This window comes from Acipenser ruthenus, chromosome 4 (genome assembly GCF_902713425.1).
Source record: "Acipenser ruthenus chromosome 4, fAciRut3.2 maternal haplotype, whole genome shotgun sequence".
NCBI lineage: Eukaryota > Metazoa > Chordata > Actinopteri > Acipenseriformes > Acipenseridae > Acipenser > Acipenser ruthenus.
The window spans coordinates 78,412,636-78,431,700 of NC_081192.1; the positions used below are offsets into that span (position 1 = coordinate 78,412,636).

General features: G+C 37.5%; 1 protein-coding gene across 2 annotated transcripts in view; it reads left to right on the top strand.

Moving 5' to 3' along the window:
- Window positions 1-594: 594 nt before the first annotated feature.
- The window catches only part of LOC117399339 (BMP-binding endothelial regulator protein-like), a 33,402-nt gene continuing 14,931 nt past the window's right edge, over window positions 595-19,065 (top strand). Inside the window, exons 1-7 of one of the 2 annotated variants that reach the window (XM_059022880.1) lie at window positions 595-1,699; window positions 5,616-5,701; window positions 6,726-6,770; window positions 9,129-9,228; window positions 10,567-10,649; window positions 15,348-15,438; window positions 15,878-15,960. In XM_059022880.1, the coding sequence (XP_058878863.1) occupies window positions 1,567-1,699; window positions 5,616-5,701; window positions 6,726-6,770; window positions 9,129-9,228; window positions 10,567-10,649; window positions 15,348-15,438; window positions 15,878-15,960 (621 nt within the window). In that variant the 5' untranslated portion in view covers window positions 595-1,566. The remainder of the gene's footprint in view (window positions 1,700-5,615; window positions 5,702-6,725; window positions 6,771-9,128; window positions 9,229-10,566; window positions 10,650-15,347; window positions 15,439-15,877; window positions 15,961-19,065) is intronic. The other variant, XM_033998434.3, reaches the window with a different exon arrangement.

Genomic DNA, 19,065 nt, shown 5'->3' on the forward strand with positions numbered 1-19,065 from the left:
ACTCTTTTGGTTTAGCATGTAATTGATCTTGTCAATCTGATATATTGTGTTTAAAGACAGGATACGTTCTAACCACAGTTCTGGTAAATAATACCTGGTTATGTTTGGTGGCATATAATCACACCGACAACCAAAAATGTATTTGATTTGACATGAAAACTAACTCTCGTTTCATTGTATACAGTATCTTTTAATAGGTCTATATATGTACTTTCCAATCAAAAGGCATTGTGTAATTTACGGCGCGCACAGATGCTGAAATAAAAGGAATGTGTTAAGAGGTCGTATACTGCTGCTACAACCATACTGTATGTATGGTTGTAGCAGCAGCCTTATTGTGCTGCTGTAGTATATCTGACATACTATTTTACATTGGCTGCAAGTTAGAGTGAAAAGAAGCCGGCGTAGGTATATACCACTTAGCATTGTTTATATCGAGCCACTATATTGTCATGTTAAATACCCGAAGATTTAGTGTAAAGCGTGTGTTATGTTTTCGGTCTGCAATGAGATACGACCGAAATTAGTAGGTGGCTCAGCCTTAAAATTGCTTGGCGTTTCCCCCAATGGTCTCGCTGTTAAATATCTAAATAAAGGTGAGGCAGCAGTTTGCAGGACGCCAAATGAATTGGCTTATTAATCTGTCGACAGGGACTTAAATAACGAGGGCTGGTCTCCATATCTTTGTAGGTGGATCCCCCGCCGTATAGTGAATGTTTAACTGTAGCTGTTCCGTTTTAAATTTCTCTGGAGTTTAAAAGGAGGAGAGAGTTACTCGGTGCTTGGTGCTCCAATTCTAAAGCGGAGAGGGTTCACAGCGCGCGTCCAGACAGTTGCCTCAAGAGAGCTAGCCTCTCTCCGCAGACACCGAGCATCATTCCTGTGATACGGAACGGAGGAGTCAAGACCAGAACAGCTCTTTGAACATTAGCATCATTCTCCCGTCTACGTAATGACATTCGCGAATATTTTAAAACACATAGGCTGTAAATGGCACTTTGGTGATTTTTAAATATTGTATCCGACGTTTTGGAAGGTCACAAAATCATGTTCAGGGCATTTAATTAATTTATTTTAAAATGTCCCCCTTTTGAAGACTAAAGTGCGTTTTTTTATTTATTTATTTTTTTTACTTTTTATTTAACCTTTTGCGATAGGCTATATGGGATTTCTTTATTCATCACTATTCCAATTCCAAAGGACTGTTTTCTTTTTCGTTTATTTTTCCAGTATGAGCACTTTGCGGTGCCATTTATACTGTTTTGGATATGCGTCTGGATAAGCAGCACTGTTGGGATGAGGATAGCAGGTTGCTGTTAAATTCTCTATCTCACTTTATATGATGGTAATCTGAAAATGTCGACTGGCTGACTCCAGGAAAAAGAGCCAAGAACGCTTTACACCTGATTTGGGAAAAGGGAAATTAGAGATGGGCTGGCAGCAGCAACGTGGTTAAATACGTGTCTGCGGGATTCAACCACCGGTAATATTTATTTATTTATTTATTTGTATAAGATTTTTTTTCCCAAAAAGTCAAGTTTGTATATTTATTTGGACCAAACGAGGATGCTCTTTCACCGCGGTGTTAAAGATTTGGCTATGCGGCAGAACATCTACGGCGCCGCAGCGAGATTCACCTGGAGTTTCTTCCTGTTCTTCCTGTTATCTCAGATGCGGCTGTCTGCTGCGTTTCTTACAGGTAAGATTGGCGCATTGAACATTGGCATAAGCCTACTGTGTAGCAGCAACTAAACATGTTGAAATATGCATCATTTTTTTAAAAAAATACCCAGGCTTTAACTATTGTCAGATTTGTATTTCTGTGTATTGTAACGTATAACATAAATGTGCAATAACAGATAAATCCTATAAACACAGAGAGTGAGCCTTCTAAGGTAAAAACCTATTGATGACAAATTTACACTTAATATCAAAGCTTTATTCGACATTAAACCACCACGAATATTCAATTTTATATATATATATGACTTTTGTTGTTGTTGTTGTTGTTGTTAGTAATGTGCAAACATTAATGCAGGTATTTTAAAAATGTCTGTTTGGTAGCCGGTTTTGTTTTGCATATAATTATTATTATTATTATTATTATTATTATTATTATTATTATTATTATTATTTATTTCTTAGCAGACGCCCTTATCCAGGGCGATTTACAATCGTAAGCAAAAACATTTCAAGCGTTACAATACAAGTAATACAATAAGAGCAAGAAATACAATAACTTTTGTTCAAGCAAAGTACAAGTTTGACAAACCATAATTCAATAATACAGCAGGTAATAGTGATAGTTACATCAGGATATGATTAAATAGTGATAGTTACATCAGGATGTGATTAAATACAAAGTACTACAGGTTAAAAACTTGGCAGATTACAGTATTCTGAAGTACAGGATTAAATGCAGTAAAATAGGGGGCTGATAAGAGCAAAATAAAGCACATTTACATGAAGGGTGATAGTGTCCCAGGATACAAACAGAGGAGTTCTACAGGTGCTCTTTGAAGAGGTGAGTCTTAAGGAGGCGCCGGAATGTGGTCAGGGACTGGGCAGTCCTGACATCTGTAGGAAGGTCATTCCACCACTGCGGAGCAAGGGTGGAGAAGGAGCGGGCTCTGGAGGCAGGGGAGCGTAGCGGTGGTAGAGCTAGTCTTCTAGTGCAATATAAAGTGGCAGATTCACACGATGGTTTTTCAGTTTTGTATTGAAAATAATCAGTTATAAAGGAAACTATATAATAATAGGTTTCAGGCAGATGACGACCTGATTTCTAGATTATACTCTAACAACACCTGGTGCATAAAAGAAAAAAAAAAAAGTAATTTCAGAAATATTAAGTTACAAAAAGGTTTTGTGGTTCACCAGGGGCTACTTAGATTGAGTAATCAGTCTCATTGCAACAGAGTTGGTAATCTATCTGATGTTATGCGTTTCACGGGTGGTTAGAAATATTATCAGTATGCCTTCGTGTGTGGGTTAAATAACGCACTATAGCTACTTTGCTATGAAGGGAACTGTATTGTTAGGCCGTGGCTAAGTAGACGCCGATCCACGAAACCCAAGTTAACATTTTTCTATAGTGTTTGTTTCCCCATATGTTGTGTGTCATTTATTATATAGTTTATGTTATATAAATCAAGGAAAACAAACAAACAAACATGTGAAGTGGGAAGTGATTACAGGAAAACGTATATATATATATATATATATATATATATATATATATATATATATATATATATATGTGCGGTATTGGGAATACATTGTTATTTGCAAACATAAGACAGGTGCCACAGACAAACTGTCAATATTGTGCTGCACTTCAAAAATGATATACCTCGTGCTAAGAGCTCTTCATTCGCAATCTGGTCCAGAACAGGTGTATTTTTTAATCTAGGCGAGGTTTAGCTTCAATCCATGAATATATCTATCCAGTTGTCCCATCCGAATGGATATTCGTTAGGACTGCCCCCCTCTTAAACAATTAAGATTTAGTTTGAACTACAATGGATGAAAAAAAAAATGTTATTAAATATAATCGACCACCGGTACCTAGTCGGTAAATATAAAAGATGAATAGTTGTGTATAGGCTACACCTTATTATTAGTAAAAATATTTAATTATCGCACAACCAGTTATTATTATTTATTTCTTAGCAGACTTACAATTGTTACAAGATATCACATTATACAGATATCACATTATTTTACATACAATTACCCATTTATACAGTTGGGTTTTTACTGGAGCAATCTAGGTAAAGTACCTTGCTCAAGGGTACAACAGCAGTGTCCCCTACTGGGGATTGAACCCACAACCCTCCGGTCAAGAGTCCAGAGCCCTAACCACTACTCCACACTGCTGCTGCAGTTGTTTAAATAAATACAATACCATCATAGCGACGTAAGACGCTTCAGAAACGATTGCTAGGTTAAGGTTTTCAGTATTTGGGGGAAAGGTATTCATAAAGTAATTTACAATATTATTATTTGAAAAAAGATATTATTATTTGTTTTCAGTTTTTCATAATTAACTACAACATGTCAGTCTTGGGTTTAGCTTGACCTTATATGACCTGCAGTCCGAAATCGTATTTTGAAGGTGTTTAAGTATAGTTTTGATTAGCAAGTGTAGTCGTTGTTATAAAGAACTCGATTTACCAAAATTATAACCGGAATTGTAATTTTAAGGTAAAATGTATGATAAACCAAGCCATATAGACGGACGTTTTGGTGAGTGCGTTAATCACACAGATGAAGGCGCTATAGTCAAAACATACAGTCTTTGAAATGTGTTCGTTTGTGTATGAAAAAAAAAAAACGACAATATTTAGTGCATCACTTTAAATTCTACGTCAAGAATCACACGAAACAGTACTTGAAACTGTGGGTTTAATGTACCGTAACACAATTACTGTTATCAGAGGAGGGCGACAACGCAGTTCAATTTAAAATGTGTATCTTTACGGAGCCATAGGCGTAAACGATATCTTAAATGCTCGTTTAACATTGTAAAAGGTGCAATTTACACCTGTTCCTTAGTTTACTTTAGACGGTGCTTCTTGAATAAAGGAATAAGCAGTACTCTTTCAAATCTGGTTAAATGCGCAGTACAATGTAGCCTATAACCCTGTTAACCAAACGTTAACTAGCTCAACATTAAGTCTTATGCTACAGTAAACACATTTCAGAGTAATTGTATTTTGGTTGAGAGAAAAAAAAATAAACAAATAAACACCAAATAAACATTACAGTATCAAGTATATAAATATTTCATGTTTACATGTGTTTCAAATCTGTTGCATAATAATGTTGTTTAATTGTGACACGTTTTGTTAGCAGTGTGTATAAAACACAATTCCATAGGCTAAATTGGTTGAAAGTAGTAATCCATATAATAAAATAGCATAGGTTTATAGATTCCTTGGTGAGATTCCTCCTGCTCTATGATACAATCTTATAAGAGCATGCTTCCACCATGCTCCCAGAATGGTTGAAAGTGATGGATGATCCAGAGCAGAGCACTAGTTGCCAAATAGCCATGCAGTTTCCACAACAGTTTCAAGCCCCCATTATTTTGAGGGTTTCTTCCCTCCCTGATCTGATCAGGTTTCCTTCCCTATAGTTTGATAATCTATTACACAACCAAAGCTGTGACCACCAGCGGAGGCTGGAACTCATTCACTGCCAAAAAATAAACCTTTTTTTGTGGCAAACCCCTCCACCTCTTGAAGGTGCTATTGCTTAACTTTGAATCTAATAGAATTATTACTTAGCACATAGCTCTACCTAGTGGCTGGATGTTGTAATTGTACTATTATACTAAAACACCCTTTTAAGTTTAAAAGCTCTACACAACCAACAAATTATACCTATATCTAAACAGCAACAATATATCTGAAAGGTTTACAATTTACTTGTTTATTTAATTGAGGACCACATAGGTTAGCAGACAGCTTCAAATACATACACCATATGTGTGTTTTAAAACCCTCCCATTGCCCAAAAAGCAATGTAGCAGTGGTAGTTTGAAACTGTATCACAGGTCTGTTCACTGATCACAATGACATACTCTGACATGTTCCTTTTTGCTTGTGCAGGTTCTGTGGCTAGTTGTCAAAATGAAGGAGATGTGCTGCAGATCCCAACCATCACAGACAACCCCTGTATCAGCTGTGTTTGTTTGGTAAGAAGGAAACTGACCTGGAAAGATCCAGATCCCATTGATGGTGGGGGTCACTGTGTGTAAATCATATCCCCCTCTTAGTCCAGATTTCAATTATCTTGATGTGAGCTGCTGCTGGCATGTTAAAGCCAGTGTTTATAAACGTAGCAGACTGCCAATAGAATATAAGATCACAAAGGCCAGCATTCCCTTTACCTGTAATCGTATTTATTTCAACATTCTGTTTCTGTCAACATTGTAATGCATCATGCTTGAAAGTCACCTTTCCAGTTTTAAGAGATTTCATAACTAATTGGTTTGCTGTTTTTGTTTTTGTTTTTTGCCATAAAAAAGCAGTTCAATTAACCATTACTGCCAGTTAAAATGCGCAGCAAATATTACATCCCTACTCAGGGATTAACATCTCCAAGTTGATTTTATTTAATTGAAATTGACTTTGTAAACAAGTTTTTAATTGTTAAAAAAGTGCATTTACTAAGCAGATGCATTTGCTATAGATCTGCAGCAGAGTATGTATGAGTTGGGGGCTGGGCTGGGGGTGGACTTGTATACAAAGAGAGATGTTCCACTGTTAAACTCCATATTCCAAACACAATACATCTGAATACATTTATGAGTACATTGTTTTTTTCGTGCCCAAGAGGAATGTGGAGCGGCCTCAGCTTTGAACCCCAGTTTTAAAGTCATTGTTAATATCAAGAAATATTAGGACAGAACATGTACAGGATTAGGCTGGAAGATGAAACATTTAAAAGAGAGCCTGTGGATTCTCTTGATTCTCATGGTTTCAATCACACTTTTTTTAATCACTTCTTTTCTTAGCTGGCAGTGTAGAGTTTTTTTTTAATGGTACTGGACCTTTTTTAATGGTCTGTACAGGAAGGACCCTCTAGAAATCAAACTGAGCTGAGATGATATCACTACATTTTATTTTAAATACTACTACCCTATTGTATAATAGCTCTCAGAATATGTTTTACATATTCTAAATAAAAATCTTTACAAGCATTCTCCTTATCAACAGGGCAAAACTGTGAAACTTGGTTTACATCGTAAGCAAGTAACTACAGTAAGTGCTACAACATACATCAAATACAGAGGGTTTTCTTTTCTATGAATTTACTATTCTTTCACCATAGTACACCGCAGTAAACTTTAAAAGGATTAAAAAAAACCCCTCAAGTGTTGAACCAGTGCTGTAATATTCCAATGCTTTGAGAGTCATAAAATAAATGAATAGTTATATACAACTACCTTTAAGGGTTTTTTTATGTCAAATTCTGCTTTTGAGTTGTAATTCTATCTTGTGCAATAAGAAAAAAAACCCTGCTAAACCATAGTTGTAAATTCACCTCCTAGTAAATTAGAATCTGGTGGGAATAACTGTATGTGTGTAAGTGCAAGTGCTTGGCTGTTGTGGGTTACAAATGGTTTTTACTGGGCTGCCTTGGCCAGATTAAACTATTGGTTTTAGTTGCTGGAACTAGAACCTTAAGGATTCAGCTTTTGTTTTAACATGTTGACCCCGTGTCCTTTAAAGATTATGTTTATATCTGGTCCATAGACCCCATACAAATCCTTATTTCTGTTGTAGACACTTTACACCAGGGCATGAGGGCTTAGTTTATAAAGTTACAAGCATGATAGCACCAGGACCGCTTGAGATATCACTGTGCTTGCAGAGAGATGCTCTCTTGGGACAGAGAAGGATCAGTTTAATATTGCAGAGTCAGAATTGCTAAGGATTAAGTAAGGTTTATTTTGGATGATCAAATAAGGTTCTGTCTTACATCTGAAAGAAAGTCTAATACTTTACCCTTACAAAAGTTTACAAAAGTAAAATCCTAGCAAATGTAATAAAGCATAGTGAAAGCATGGTAAAGTATAGACAAGCATTGCAAAGACTAGAGTGGTACTGTAAAGTACATTAAAAACATGGCAAGCCACGGTAAACTATGGTAAATGCATTATAATCAAGGTAAAAGCATGTGAAAACTGCAAAATTACTGTGCAATTCACCATGATAAACTTTTATAAGGGTACAGTTCTCTTGGTTACATCATCATATTGGACAATCATGGAGGTTTATTAAATGCAAGCCTCCTGCATATGATAATATTGAACAACTGTAATTAAACCACTGTAAAAATGAAGTAAATTGTGTACAGCGGGTTAAGCTGCAGTTTAATAGCACAGTACTGCCCTTCCGCTGCAGTTGGTGATGACTATTCATTCTAACTACACAGTGCCGTTGGTCAGACTCTCGCTGCTTTCTCTTGTTTTCTTTTATGGTGCTCAACTGCAGTTTATTTTTCACATGGTGGGGAGTGTACTGGTCCCTTTAAAAAGCATCCGCTACATATCTAATATCTACAAGATAGTCTACTTTGTGGCAGATTTATCAAGGACTTTGCTAGTGCAGAACAGGAACAAGCAGCATATTTACACTTGAGTTGTCTTAAGGTAGTGCTATAATAAATACATTGGGAATACCAGCTGCTCTATATTTTTAGTTGTTGTGGCAAATACTAAATTACTTTAATATGAATTTGCTGCAGAGTGTCAGTTAGGTGCCAGCTTGCCCTAAACAATCCAATGAGGAACAACTGTGGCACTGTCTAGTGTTGCTTTAGAGTAATGTTCACAGAAAGCTGTAGAGTAATGTTCACAGAAAGCTGTCCTCTTGGCATTGAAGTAGTTTCAACTCTGAGGAAATGAATTACCAGGATCCCACTGGCAAGAGGGAAGTGGTTACGCACAGTCCTCATTCAAACTATTAAATGTTAGGATAGGTTCGAACCGTCCCTCTAAAATGTTACAATGTATCTCATTCCAAAGCAAACATACTGCAGTTCAGTGTCTTTTTAGCTTGTGGCCATGAGTTGGATTTAGTCAACATTGAGGGAAGGAGCTATAGTTGAAATTAGGGTTATTGTTAAAAATAAATAAATACATCTGAATTAACTTTATCATTGTCACGGGGGAAAGGGTGGGGACAACAACAGGAATGGGGGCTTTGACAAGAACAGATTAGGTATATTTTTTCCCCTTTTTCAGCATTCAGCTTTTTAACACCAGATCATTTGAAGACACTGTAAAAAGTTGAAGGGAATGAGCTGAGAAGCCCTAGTTATTGCTGTCGAGCTAAACTCCACAGAGTACAAACTCACAAATGCACGTGAAACACAGGTAAAGACAGATATCATGTATATGACTTTCTACAAACATAATAGAAGCTATAACCGACATTTGGATCAACATGTGCATATATTTAGTTTGTTAAGAAAGCTAATTGATAAGGGCCGCGCTGTAAAATGAAATTTCTATTAGACAAAAATAGAGGTACTCAATATTGTATTGGTCAACTTGCCCAGCTGTGTGTTCTGGAGAGCAGGACTCTAATTCTTTCCCTGTTTCTCCACTGCAGAATAAAGAAGTCACCTGCAAGCGTGAAACATGCCCTCAGATCCCCAAAGACTGCGCTCTGCTGGTGAAACAGAGGGGAGCCTGCTGTGAAAAATGCAAAGGTACTGGTCCTGGTTTCTGTGTTGTGTTTAAAGTATTGGTTGGGGTTTCTAACTCCTTTAAAGATCTTAAAGCCCCCCCCCCCCATTCTTCTTTGTTCTTGGCCCTTCAACATATAGGGATACTTAGTTTATATAACCACCTTTTAATCATATTTAATTTATTACTGACACCTACCTGGTGTGGTAGAAAATGGTATCTATGCTAGTTAGGAGGTAAACCATCAAGGACAGCTGGTCTTCAAATACCCTACAATACAGTGTTCACTCAACGAAGACCAGAAAAGACACCTACTTTGGTAGGAGCTGCTAAACAGCTTCATATAGAGAATTGTTTGTGCGTGCTGCCATCAGTGGTTTATTATAACTCCATTCAAGACCTAATTACAGTCAGAGTGAAATACTGCCTTGCAGGGGCTGTGTTTGTTATGGACAACTACTGTACGCTATCCCTTTTAACACCTTAGTTTAGGCAAGGGCAGTGGAAAAGGAAAGGAGAGGAATAAAAGGAATAAAAACTATTCTACAGTAGTAAGAAATAAGGAGCAGTTAATGTATAATTCCAAGTAGCTTCTTGCTAGTTTTATTATACTGATACAATGGTTGTATTCCTTTGAGAAAAACCTTTGCCTGCACTTGTTCAGAATATAGCCCACTGACTGAGGTGATACACCAACACCAATCTTGGACTTACATAGCACCTTTCACAGCCGAAACCATCCCAGCCGTCTTTAGTCAAGATTTAAAAAACACTGAACCAGAGTCCCTGATAGAGTGAGGCAGGGAATTCCACAGTCTAAGAGCATAAAAGCTGATCTACAAATTGAGCTGAGAAAGTTACCATGGGCCAACATAGCACTCAATATATTAAAAGAATGTTGGTATTTCTTTTAAAAAAAAGAGAAACCTGAGCATTTTCCCAACACTTATTAAAACCCTTCCTTCAAACAACCTTAATGTGACATTCCAACAGTCTGCTTTATTGGCCAGATACTTTGAAATACCTTTGTCAATAAGGCTCTGCTAAAACTGAGGGGAGAATTAAATAAAGCATTTACAAAAACATACATTTTATTTAAGTACAATATAAAAAGCCTATTCTTCATGTGGCTGTAATAAGTATTCTGTATTGTGAAATATATACTATATGGGGGGGCCTTGTGGATATTGTCAGATTAATTTATCTTGAATACAGTATAATGTTTATTGAGATGGCCATCTGAATTGCAAATCCGATAAGACGTTTTTTCAAGACAGAACGTACAGGCTTTATGTAGGCGTTTGAAAGCTGGAGAATGTTTGATGTTGAAACCAGCTGAACACTGTTCCTGTTTTGTGTAGATTGCCAGTTTGAAGGGAAATCTTACAATAGCTCCATGAAGTGGCAGATACCGTCCAAACCATGCGTAACACGCACATGTCAGGTAAACAGAATCTTTCCCTGCAACTATATTTGTTTTATTTTAAAATGTACTTTTTTTTGCATGTAAACAGCTGTTGATGAGGACATGGGTATACCATTTGTTTCATGGTATGGTTGAACTGAATCCCGTGGAAAAACCCTAGTTATTATCATTTACTTACGTATCTGCCTGAATAGGCTGTCAAAGGTAGCTTCTCAATACTACAAGCACAAATATAAAATGAGACCTTTAAAGCATAAAATAAAACTCATTCTCGTTCACAACTATTGTATGACAAAGGTAATGAACATCACTAAGTTAAAAATACTACTACCAGTACGACTCTGAAGAAGAAGAAGAAGAAGAAGAAGCAGAACACATTTTTCCTATTAAAAGCATGGCTGTTGAAACATCTTGCGCATTTCCTATAATGAATGAGGATCACATGGTTTAAAGATTTAGTCTCTTTCCCAATGTTTCAGTCCTGGGGAGCCTCCACTTGAAAACACTAATGTCTGCCTCGGGGTTGGTGGCTGAGAGAGAGCCAGCTGTGATTTATTATGGTCTGTTATTGGGAGGACGGCCAGGTAAACTTGGCAGCACTGTCCATCCATCTGCCTGGATTCATTCTTTCCTCCTGCTCATTTGGTCAGAATGAAGCCTCTCTACTTTCAGGATTATATATTACAAGAGCAATTTTCGTTTGTTCTTGGAAGCACTTGGACTCGCGTAGGTGGCAGATGGAAGGAGGGAACCGCCTCCTTCCTGTTTCCACTTTAATACTATGACCCTTAAATTGCGCTTTTATGTACTGCATATGGAATCACTCTGGAGGGGATATCTTAAAGGGGTGGGTAACCTGTTCTCTCTTAACACCTTTGTTTTGTACAGTCACAGCTTAGAATTAATGAAACACACCTCTGCTGTTTGAGAGGATGGACCTTTCCACAGAAGGTTCCAGAATTTTCAAAAAGATCTGACAATAACTGGCCAGGTCAATATTCAGGGTGGAACGCACATTTTCTTTATGATAGCACCCATGTTGTGGAAGCTGGAAGCGTACAATCCTATGGAGCACCTGTGAAATGTGCTCACTTATGGGGCAGACGGAGACTCGTACGATCATCAGCTTGAAGGTGCTCCATCTTGATTTGGGGATTATCTCCCCTTCGATTTAAACCCATTGGATTGTCTTTTACTATATGTGTGCAGGTCTTTAAACGTTTTGAGAGTGTAGTGTTTTGAATAAGTTAGTACCACTCATACAGCTAAAAATGAATGTGTAAAACAGTGTGAATGCATAAAACATGCATTTCTGTTCCAGACTTGTCCAGGGGTTGGCCTGTCTGGTGTCTGTCTTGATTGCTCTCCTGAGACTGGCAGCCACACACTCTCTGTCTCTGTTTTTTGGCTGCTCAAGTCCATTCTGAAGGGACTCCAGGTCTTATTGCCTGCAAGCTGTGTGTGTGTCCTGGACTAGGGGGCTGCAGCTGCCCCTCTCCTAATAAAACTTAGTCCTTAGAGTCTGAAGTTTAATAAAAGAAGGGACAGACCAGGCTGTGTTGTAATTAAATATAGAGTTCTAGTCAGCATAATCAGGTGGTCTTGAAAAAAAAAAGCATCTTTGTAAGTTTGAATATTTCCCATGTGCCTGCATACTTCATACTATAGTTTAGATAGTTTTAAAATATCTTTTGATAATTGGGTATGATTGAGCTATACATGAACTCAAATATAAATGTTCGGCCCGCTTTGGATAATTAAACTTGTGTGTATTTGGATAGACAAATGGTGGGCTTGCTATTTGTCTGATACCGATGGGTTGTCAGAGTAACAAACCATTTCCATTGTGCTTGCTATGCATGTCATTTGCACAAATTACAGTTGTCAGATTCTCTTTAATAGGAACTGTTTTTCAGAGGCCTAATTTATAATTTAATATTATATAAATGTGTAAACTGCTGGTAATTTATGACTGTCTTCCACCTCCGATGAAGTTGATCAGTTTATGAATTCCTACTGACCTTGACCCAATTTGAGCAGCTACACAAACAAATAATTGAAATATGATTCTCACCACAAAGCAAGCCAGAACTGCCATAACAAATGTGAAAATCAAAGGCTGTGCCACTTTACAAGTCTCCAAAACAAAAAGGAATAACACAGTTTAATGTTGTCTTTGTTTTAGTTGTATCAGTGGCTATCTTTTAATCCCGGGGAGAAGATAAAAAGAAAAACTGTACGCAGGAAACAATAATTATCTTAAAAGGAAATCAAAGATAAGGAGGCTGTACAAAGAAGGCGTTTTATCTGCTGTATATGCTGCTCGCCATGAGAACGGGTGGAGCATGTCTGGTAGCTGGCTCGTTTCCATGGATACGATGTATCTGATTCGCCAAAACAAGTTTCTTGTGTTTTCTGCTTGTGCGTTTTGCTGATTCCAGATAAAGTAAATGGCCTGTTTACTTATCAGTTTTTGCGAGACGATGGATTTCAATCTGTCAAGTCATCATCCCTGGTAGTTTAATGCCAGGGCCTAACATAGATTGCAAGGTGAGCTCGTATTGAAAGCCCCAGTCTGTGTGGGCCAGGGTGAGGGTATGGGTCAAAAGGAACATTTTGAATTGAGCATCGTAAAATCAGATGTTGCGGAATGTTTTTAGGTTTTCTTTGATGTGATAACATAACAAACAAAATGTTCCATGTGTACAAACACTAGCATCTTTACTGTAATGCTGTGGTAGTACTAAACACCGGAACGTATACATCTCAGCATGTTATATGGCCTTGGAAACCCTGACACTGGCTGCCCACTGAGATGTCAGAAAGCTTCCAAGTTCCATCATCAGGCTCTTTGCCTCCCTCTTAATATCTCCTGATATCGGCTGCCATGACTTATGATCATCAGTTTCTAAAATCTAAAAACTCTGCGAAAACAAATTGAAAATGCTCAGCATGTATGTCTACAAGGTCCGAAATAAATGGGTGATTACTGTGATGGTTCAAATTGTATTTAAGAACTCAAACACACAATAGCATGGTTCCCAAGCTGATGCTTAGCATGATCCTTCATAGGCTGCAATAGGAATGAACTAGTAGTAGACTTCAGTTTGGCTTGCAGAGATATTTACAGCTATGGCCAAAAATGTGGAATCACCTAGAATTTTAGGATTGAGACATAATTAAAAAAAAAACTCAAAAAGTCTACTGGAAGCCATAATAATAGTACAGTGTTACAGTATGTTAGATTTCAAAATGTCACATTTTTAAATTTTTGCCAAAGCGGGATATAATTCAGTATGTTAACGTAACATTATTCAGCAGGTTTCATACGGCTTAGTGAAGCAAAATTGTTAATTCTATAGGGTTATGCAAAACCTTTGGCCATATCTGTAGCTTGTGTTACAACAGCTAAAAATACCTTTGGGTAATGATAACAAACTGGGCTACCAATAATTGTCTGCTTTCTGATGTAGAAGAGTGCTGTATTAAGAATGTAATGAACAGACAGCAGAATATTTTTTTCTAGTGTACAACCTGGACACTGCAGCTTTAAATTCTTGACTAACACATTCACAGAAGTAATAACCCCCAAAAAAGCAATGTAAAATAAAACACATTGCATCAATTCCATTATTACTGCAAAACTGCATAGTCTAGTCCATGCTGGCTGTGGCTGATATAAATTGATATAAACAGATGAACTGAGAGAAAAATCTTGACAGCCTGCCTTTGCTGCAATTTTCCAGCTTCGCCCAATAGGTGTAAACTGGGCTGGAATGTCCTGAGGGCTGGGCTGAGATCTTCTGGTTATAAACATGTATTTAGCTTTCAGTACTGGTACCTCCCTACTCAAATCATGCAGAACCCTGCTGCTAATACCAGAGACTCTGATACAGGATTTGTGAACCTAGGCAGGGCACAACGTACCTTGTAATAAGTGCTGTTGAATCTTAATCTGCAATTTCTGTCTTTATTTCCTTTGATTAAATATATTGCATCCCCAATACACAGATTACTGCTGCTTCACATACAGAGCTATACACGTCCTGTTGTGTTTGTTGTGTATATATATTATTATTATTACTATTTATTTCTTAGCAGACACCCTTATCCAGGGTGACTTCCAATCCAATCCAATTGTTACAAGATGTCACAATATTTTTACACATTATCCAGGGCGACTTACAATTGTAATAAGATATCACATTATTTGTGCACATTATATATATACAAATAGAAACATTGTATTAATGATCTTATAAATGAGAAGTTCATTCATAACTATTAAACACTCAATAGTGCTGAATTAAAAAGAAATACTAAAAGAAACTTGAATTGAGTGACATGTATTTCGATTCGAAATCTTCGATTCGTTTGTCATTGAATTTAAGTTTATTTTAGTATTTCTAAATAAATGAGAAGTTATTTGTATTCCTGGTGATATATTTTAAATACATAAATGTTAATATGTATATAAGTAGATGGGTAGATACATATACATACTATTAAATCCATTTAACATAAAACCTGACACTGCTTTTGGATTGATTTTATAGTACACATACTTCAGATCATTTGGCAACACTTTATTTGAATTGGAAGCTATGTAGCTTGTGGTTATACAGTGTAGACTTTTATGAAGGAGCTATGAATGCTACAGGAAGTGACTTGGTACATCACATTTAGATAATAACTGATGTGATGTGTTCTTTACAGGAGGGCGTAGTGACGGAGTCCGAGAGGAGGTGTGTGGTGTACTGTAAGAATCCCACAATACAGAGAGGAAGATGCTGTTTGACCTGCCCAGGTAACACTGCATCTTTGAAACTAGACTTTACTGGCAGGGCTGCATTGGAATTCATTCTAGGATTTCCTGTAACTGATTCATTTGACCTCATTTCTGTATATCATTGGTCACTATTTTGGCTGCTTATTGTTTTATGTACCACATACTACTAGAGTTTTACCTTTAGTCATTCCTGCCCTTTTAAATTAGAAAAATAAGGGTTCAATTCAGTAAAACGTTAGTTAATATGCAGTTGAAATGTAACACTTTCTGTAATATGTTTTTAAAAAGAAGCTTACTTGAAGCCCTATTCTGCGCTCACATCAAACAGGAATTACACTGTTTAATGTGTGAGTGAGGATAGTTCTTCAAGCAGGGAGGCTTGTTTTGAAGACCTCTCATATTGAAGGTGTTTCTTCTGAGAGGACCCCAGTCTGACTGAGCCTCTGTTCTTCTGCAGGGTGTATCTTTGCAGGCAGAGAGTATCATGAGGGGGAGGACTTCCATCCTGAAGGGAACAGATGTGTAAAATGTTCCTGCACTGTAAGTAAAGCACACTCCTTGCCATCGGTCACAGGCTATTTTAAGGCAAGCCAATCACTAAGTTATAATAAATCACTCAGCCCCTCACTGTCAATCAAATGTCTGATTTCAGAAGATTCCATTGAACAATGAAAAACAATCCTGCTCAAATTGAGTTTACCAGGGAGAAACAGTGGTGTAGTAGTGCCCCCACATGGTTTAATAAAACGTTTCTACTTACTTTTTTGGTATTTTTCCCCCTAAAGTCTACTGCTGAAATTAAAATAGTAGATATTTTCTGTAAAATGTTATCAGCAGAACAAAAATGGAACTTGACCATTGTATTTACATCCTCCAGGCATGTTAGCTATCTTGTGACATACTGTACTGTAGGGCAGATCTGAGTTCAAAGTTCCTACAGCTAAAACTGCTTTGGGGAATGTAAAACAAAACCAGCGCAAAATGATGGAAGAATATGGGCGAGAATCTCAAAGCTCTTAATTCCAAATCAGCATTTCAAAAAACCCTATAAAGTTATCAAAGCAGAAAACAAAAAAACTCAGTAACCAAACCAGAAGTAAACAACCTTGTATATAGTCTTTGTGGCTTTAAAATCTAACCAGTGACTCAGGAGTCCTGGATATAAGCAGCAGGCGGTAGTAGTCTGTGTTTTCATTCTTATTGATGATTGATATGGAATTGGTTATTTGGACGCTGGTATGTTAACTGCCAGCTCAAACCACCACGTCTGCTTCTTTTTAGGAATCTTCAGCCCCAAACTATTGTTTTTAGAATTCTCTTTTAGGACAGGAAGTCTTGTCTGGTGTATCCACGCTGCTGAAAGCCTTCTTGGATTTCAGTGCTGCTCTCTGGTTTAGTGTTTAATTATAGAAGGACTCCATTGACTTTATTTGCAAACTAAATGATTCTTCTACAGCTTTAATTCTGCTCCTGATGGGCCTCACAACTACAGGTCATTTAAAGCAGTAAAACCCTGTAGATATTATTATTATTATTATTATTTATTTCTTAGCAGATGCCCTTATCCAGGGCGACTTACAATTGTTACAAGATATCACATTATTTTTACATACAATTACATTATTTTTTACATACAATTACCCATTTATACAGTTGGGTTTTTGCTGGAGCAATCTAGGTAAAGTACCTTGCTCAAGGGTACAGCAGCTGTGTCCCCCACGTGGGATTGAACCCACGACCCTCCGGTCAAGAGTCCAGAGCACTAACCACTACTCTACACTGCTGCCCCATATATTATGGATATCCCCCCACCCTCATCCCCAGTATATACAGTATAACAACCTAAAAAAGAATCTGAACCTTTGTCTTGCATGCCTGGGCAATTTGGAAGATGCTTATCATCCAGTCAGAACTGTTCCGTAGCCTCCCACACTCCCTGGTATGTGTTGCGGTATGTGTGGAATGCAGAGGTTCAGGGGGTTGTGGAGAGTCAGGACACCTCCTGCTGAGAGAGTGGGTGTAGTGGTGTTGAGCTCTGGCAGACAGTGGCGCTGCTGTCCCCACCCCCCCACCGTCCAACTGGTGTGTGAGGAGAAGAAGGGTTATCTCATTAGGAAACTTTACTAATGCATTGCTTGACGTGTCAGACCAGCTCTTTGTTACTGTGCTGTTCCATCGTAGGGGGTAGCCTTCAGGGTAAAGTATTCTTTTGCTCTTGACAGTTATGTAAACCTGTTTGGGAGTCAGTCACAATGGGCCCTATGCACTTTAAGAACTGTTTTAAGGATTTTTTTTGTTTTTAAAGCCTATTAAGTTAAATCAAGTTTTCATTTCACAAAATTCATCTGTTTTAGAGAGTGTTATTCTTGTTGTGTTTCAGTTTTAAATGAACTGTTTAACTCAATCGAATTTGAATTCCCTGATGTTCATTTACTGCTTTATCAGAAAACTGACTCCTTCTAGACAGCCCACTCACTGTTTGTGCCAAACAGACATGCTCCAGATTCTACTTGCAGCAGCTGGATATTAATGACATTGCCAAGCTCTGTTAAAGCTCTAGAAGCAAAACAGAAAAATTCGCTTGCATGTTATTTTTACAGATGAAAACAATTATTTAAATGCATGGGGCACAACACCTATTTCAACTTTGAAGTGTCTAATATGTTAGTAATAATTTACATTTGATACATATGTATTTATTTCAAGAGGGCTCCCCTCCCTATTGAGCTAACAAAATACATTTCCTGCAGAAAACTTGGCTTTCCTTGGAGGTCACCCATCCAAGTAATGACCAGGCCCAACCTTGCTTAGCTCCTAGCATCTGACGAGCCCAGACACCAAGGAGGTATGGCAACAGGCCAACTTGAATTGCATGAAATAATAATTGGTTCAAAGGCTTACAAAAATTCCCAGATTATATACAGTTTAATGGGTGGGATATGTAGGTGGGTATGGCTACATTTATTTATGATAGAGCAGTAAAAGAAAAAAAAAATGTGTCCGTAATTCTCATCTAATTAAATTACAGTGGAGTGCTCTCTTGTTATTTCACTGTTAGAGCATGTTGATAGCAATGAAGGGTTTGAGCAGTATCCTTCCCACCCTGTCTGTGTTCACAAAGATACATTGCTTTATAAGAGCCCTTTAATAATGAACTGTTTTCAGTATTTCTCTCTATTTTTTTTTTTAATGTGTAAGATAGCAGAATATCGAGGTAGCCCTGTATAACCTTAAAAGCTGTGTTCATACGTTAGACTTTTATCCTTGCTAGAAATGTTTTATAGTGCTTCCTAAATTATGCAATACAGAGCACTGTGTCTCACCAACTACTCTCAGTGTTTTTCACATCAGGTAGGAGTTAGCTATCAACTAGCTATTTCTCCCACAGGTACCGTGCATTATAGAAATGCATGTAGAGCCACTAGCCACAGAACTCCACCTTCATTCCAAGACTGTTTACTCACGCTGCCTTAGAAATGAGACCAATAACCAGCATCTTGCCAATGGGCCAGGATTATACAGTGGGTGTGCCCGTCTGAAAGCATACTAATCATAGATTAATTGGAAAAGACTGAAAGCCACATGTGGTCAAATTAAAAGTAGAGAAAGATGGTTGATTACATGTGCTGATGTACTGTTTTTACA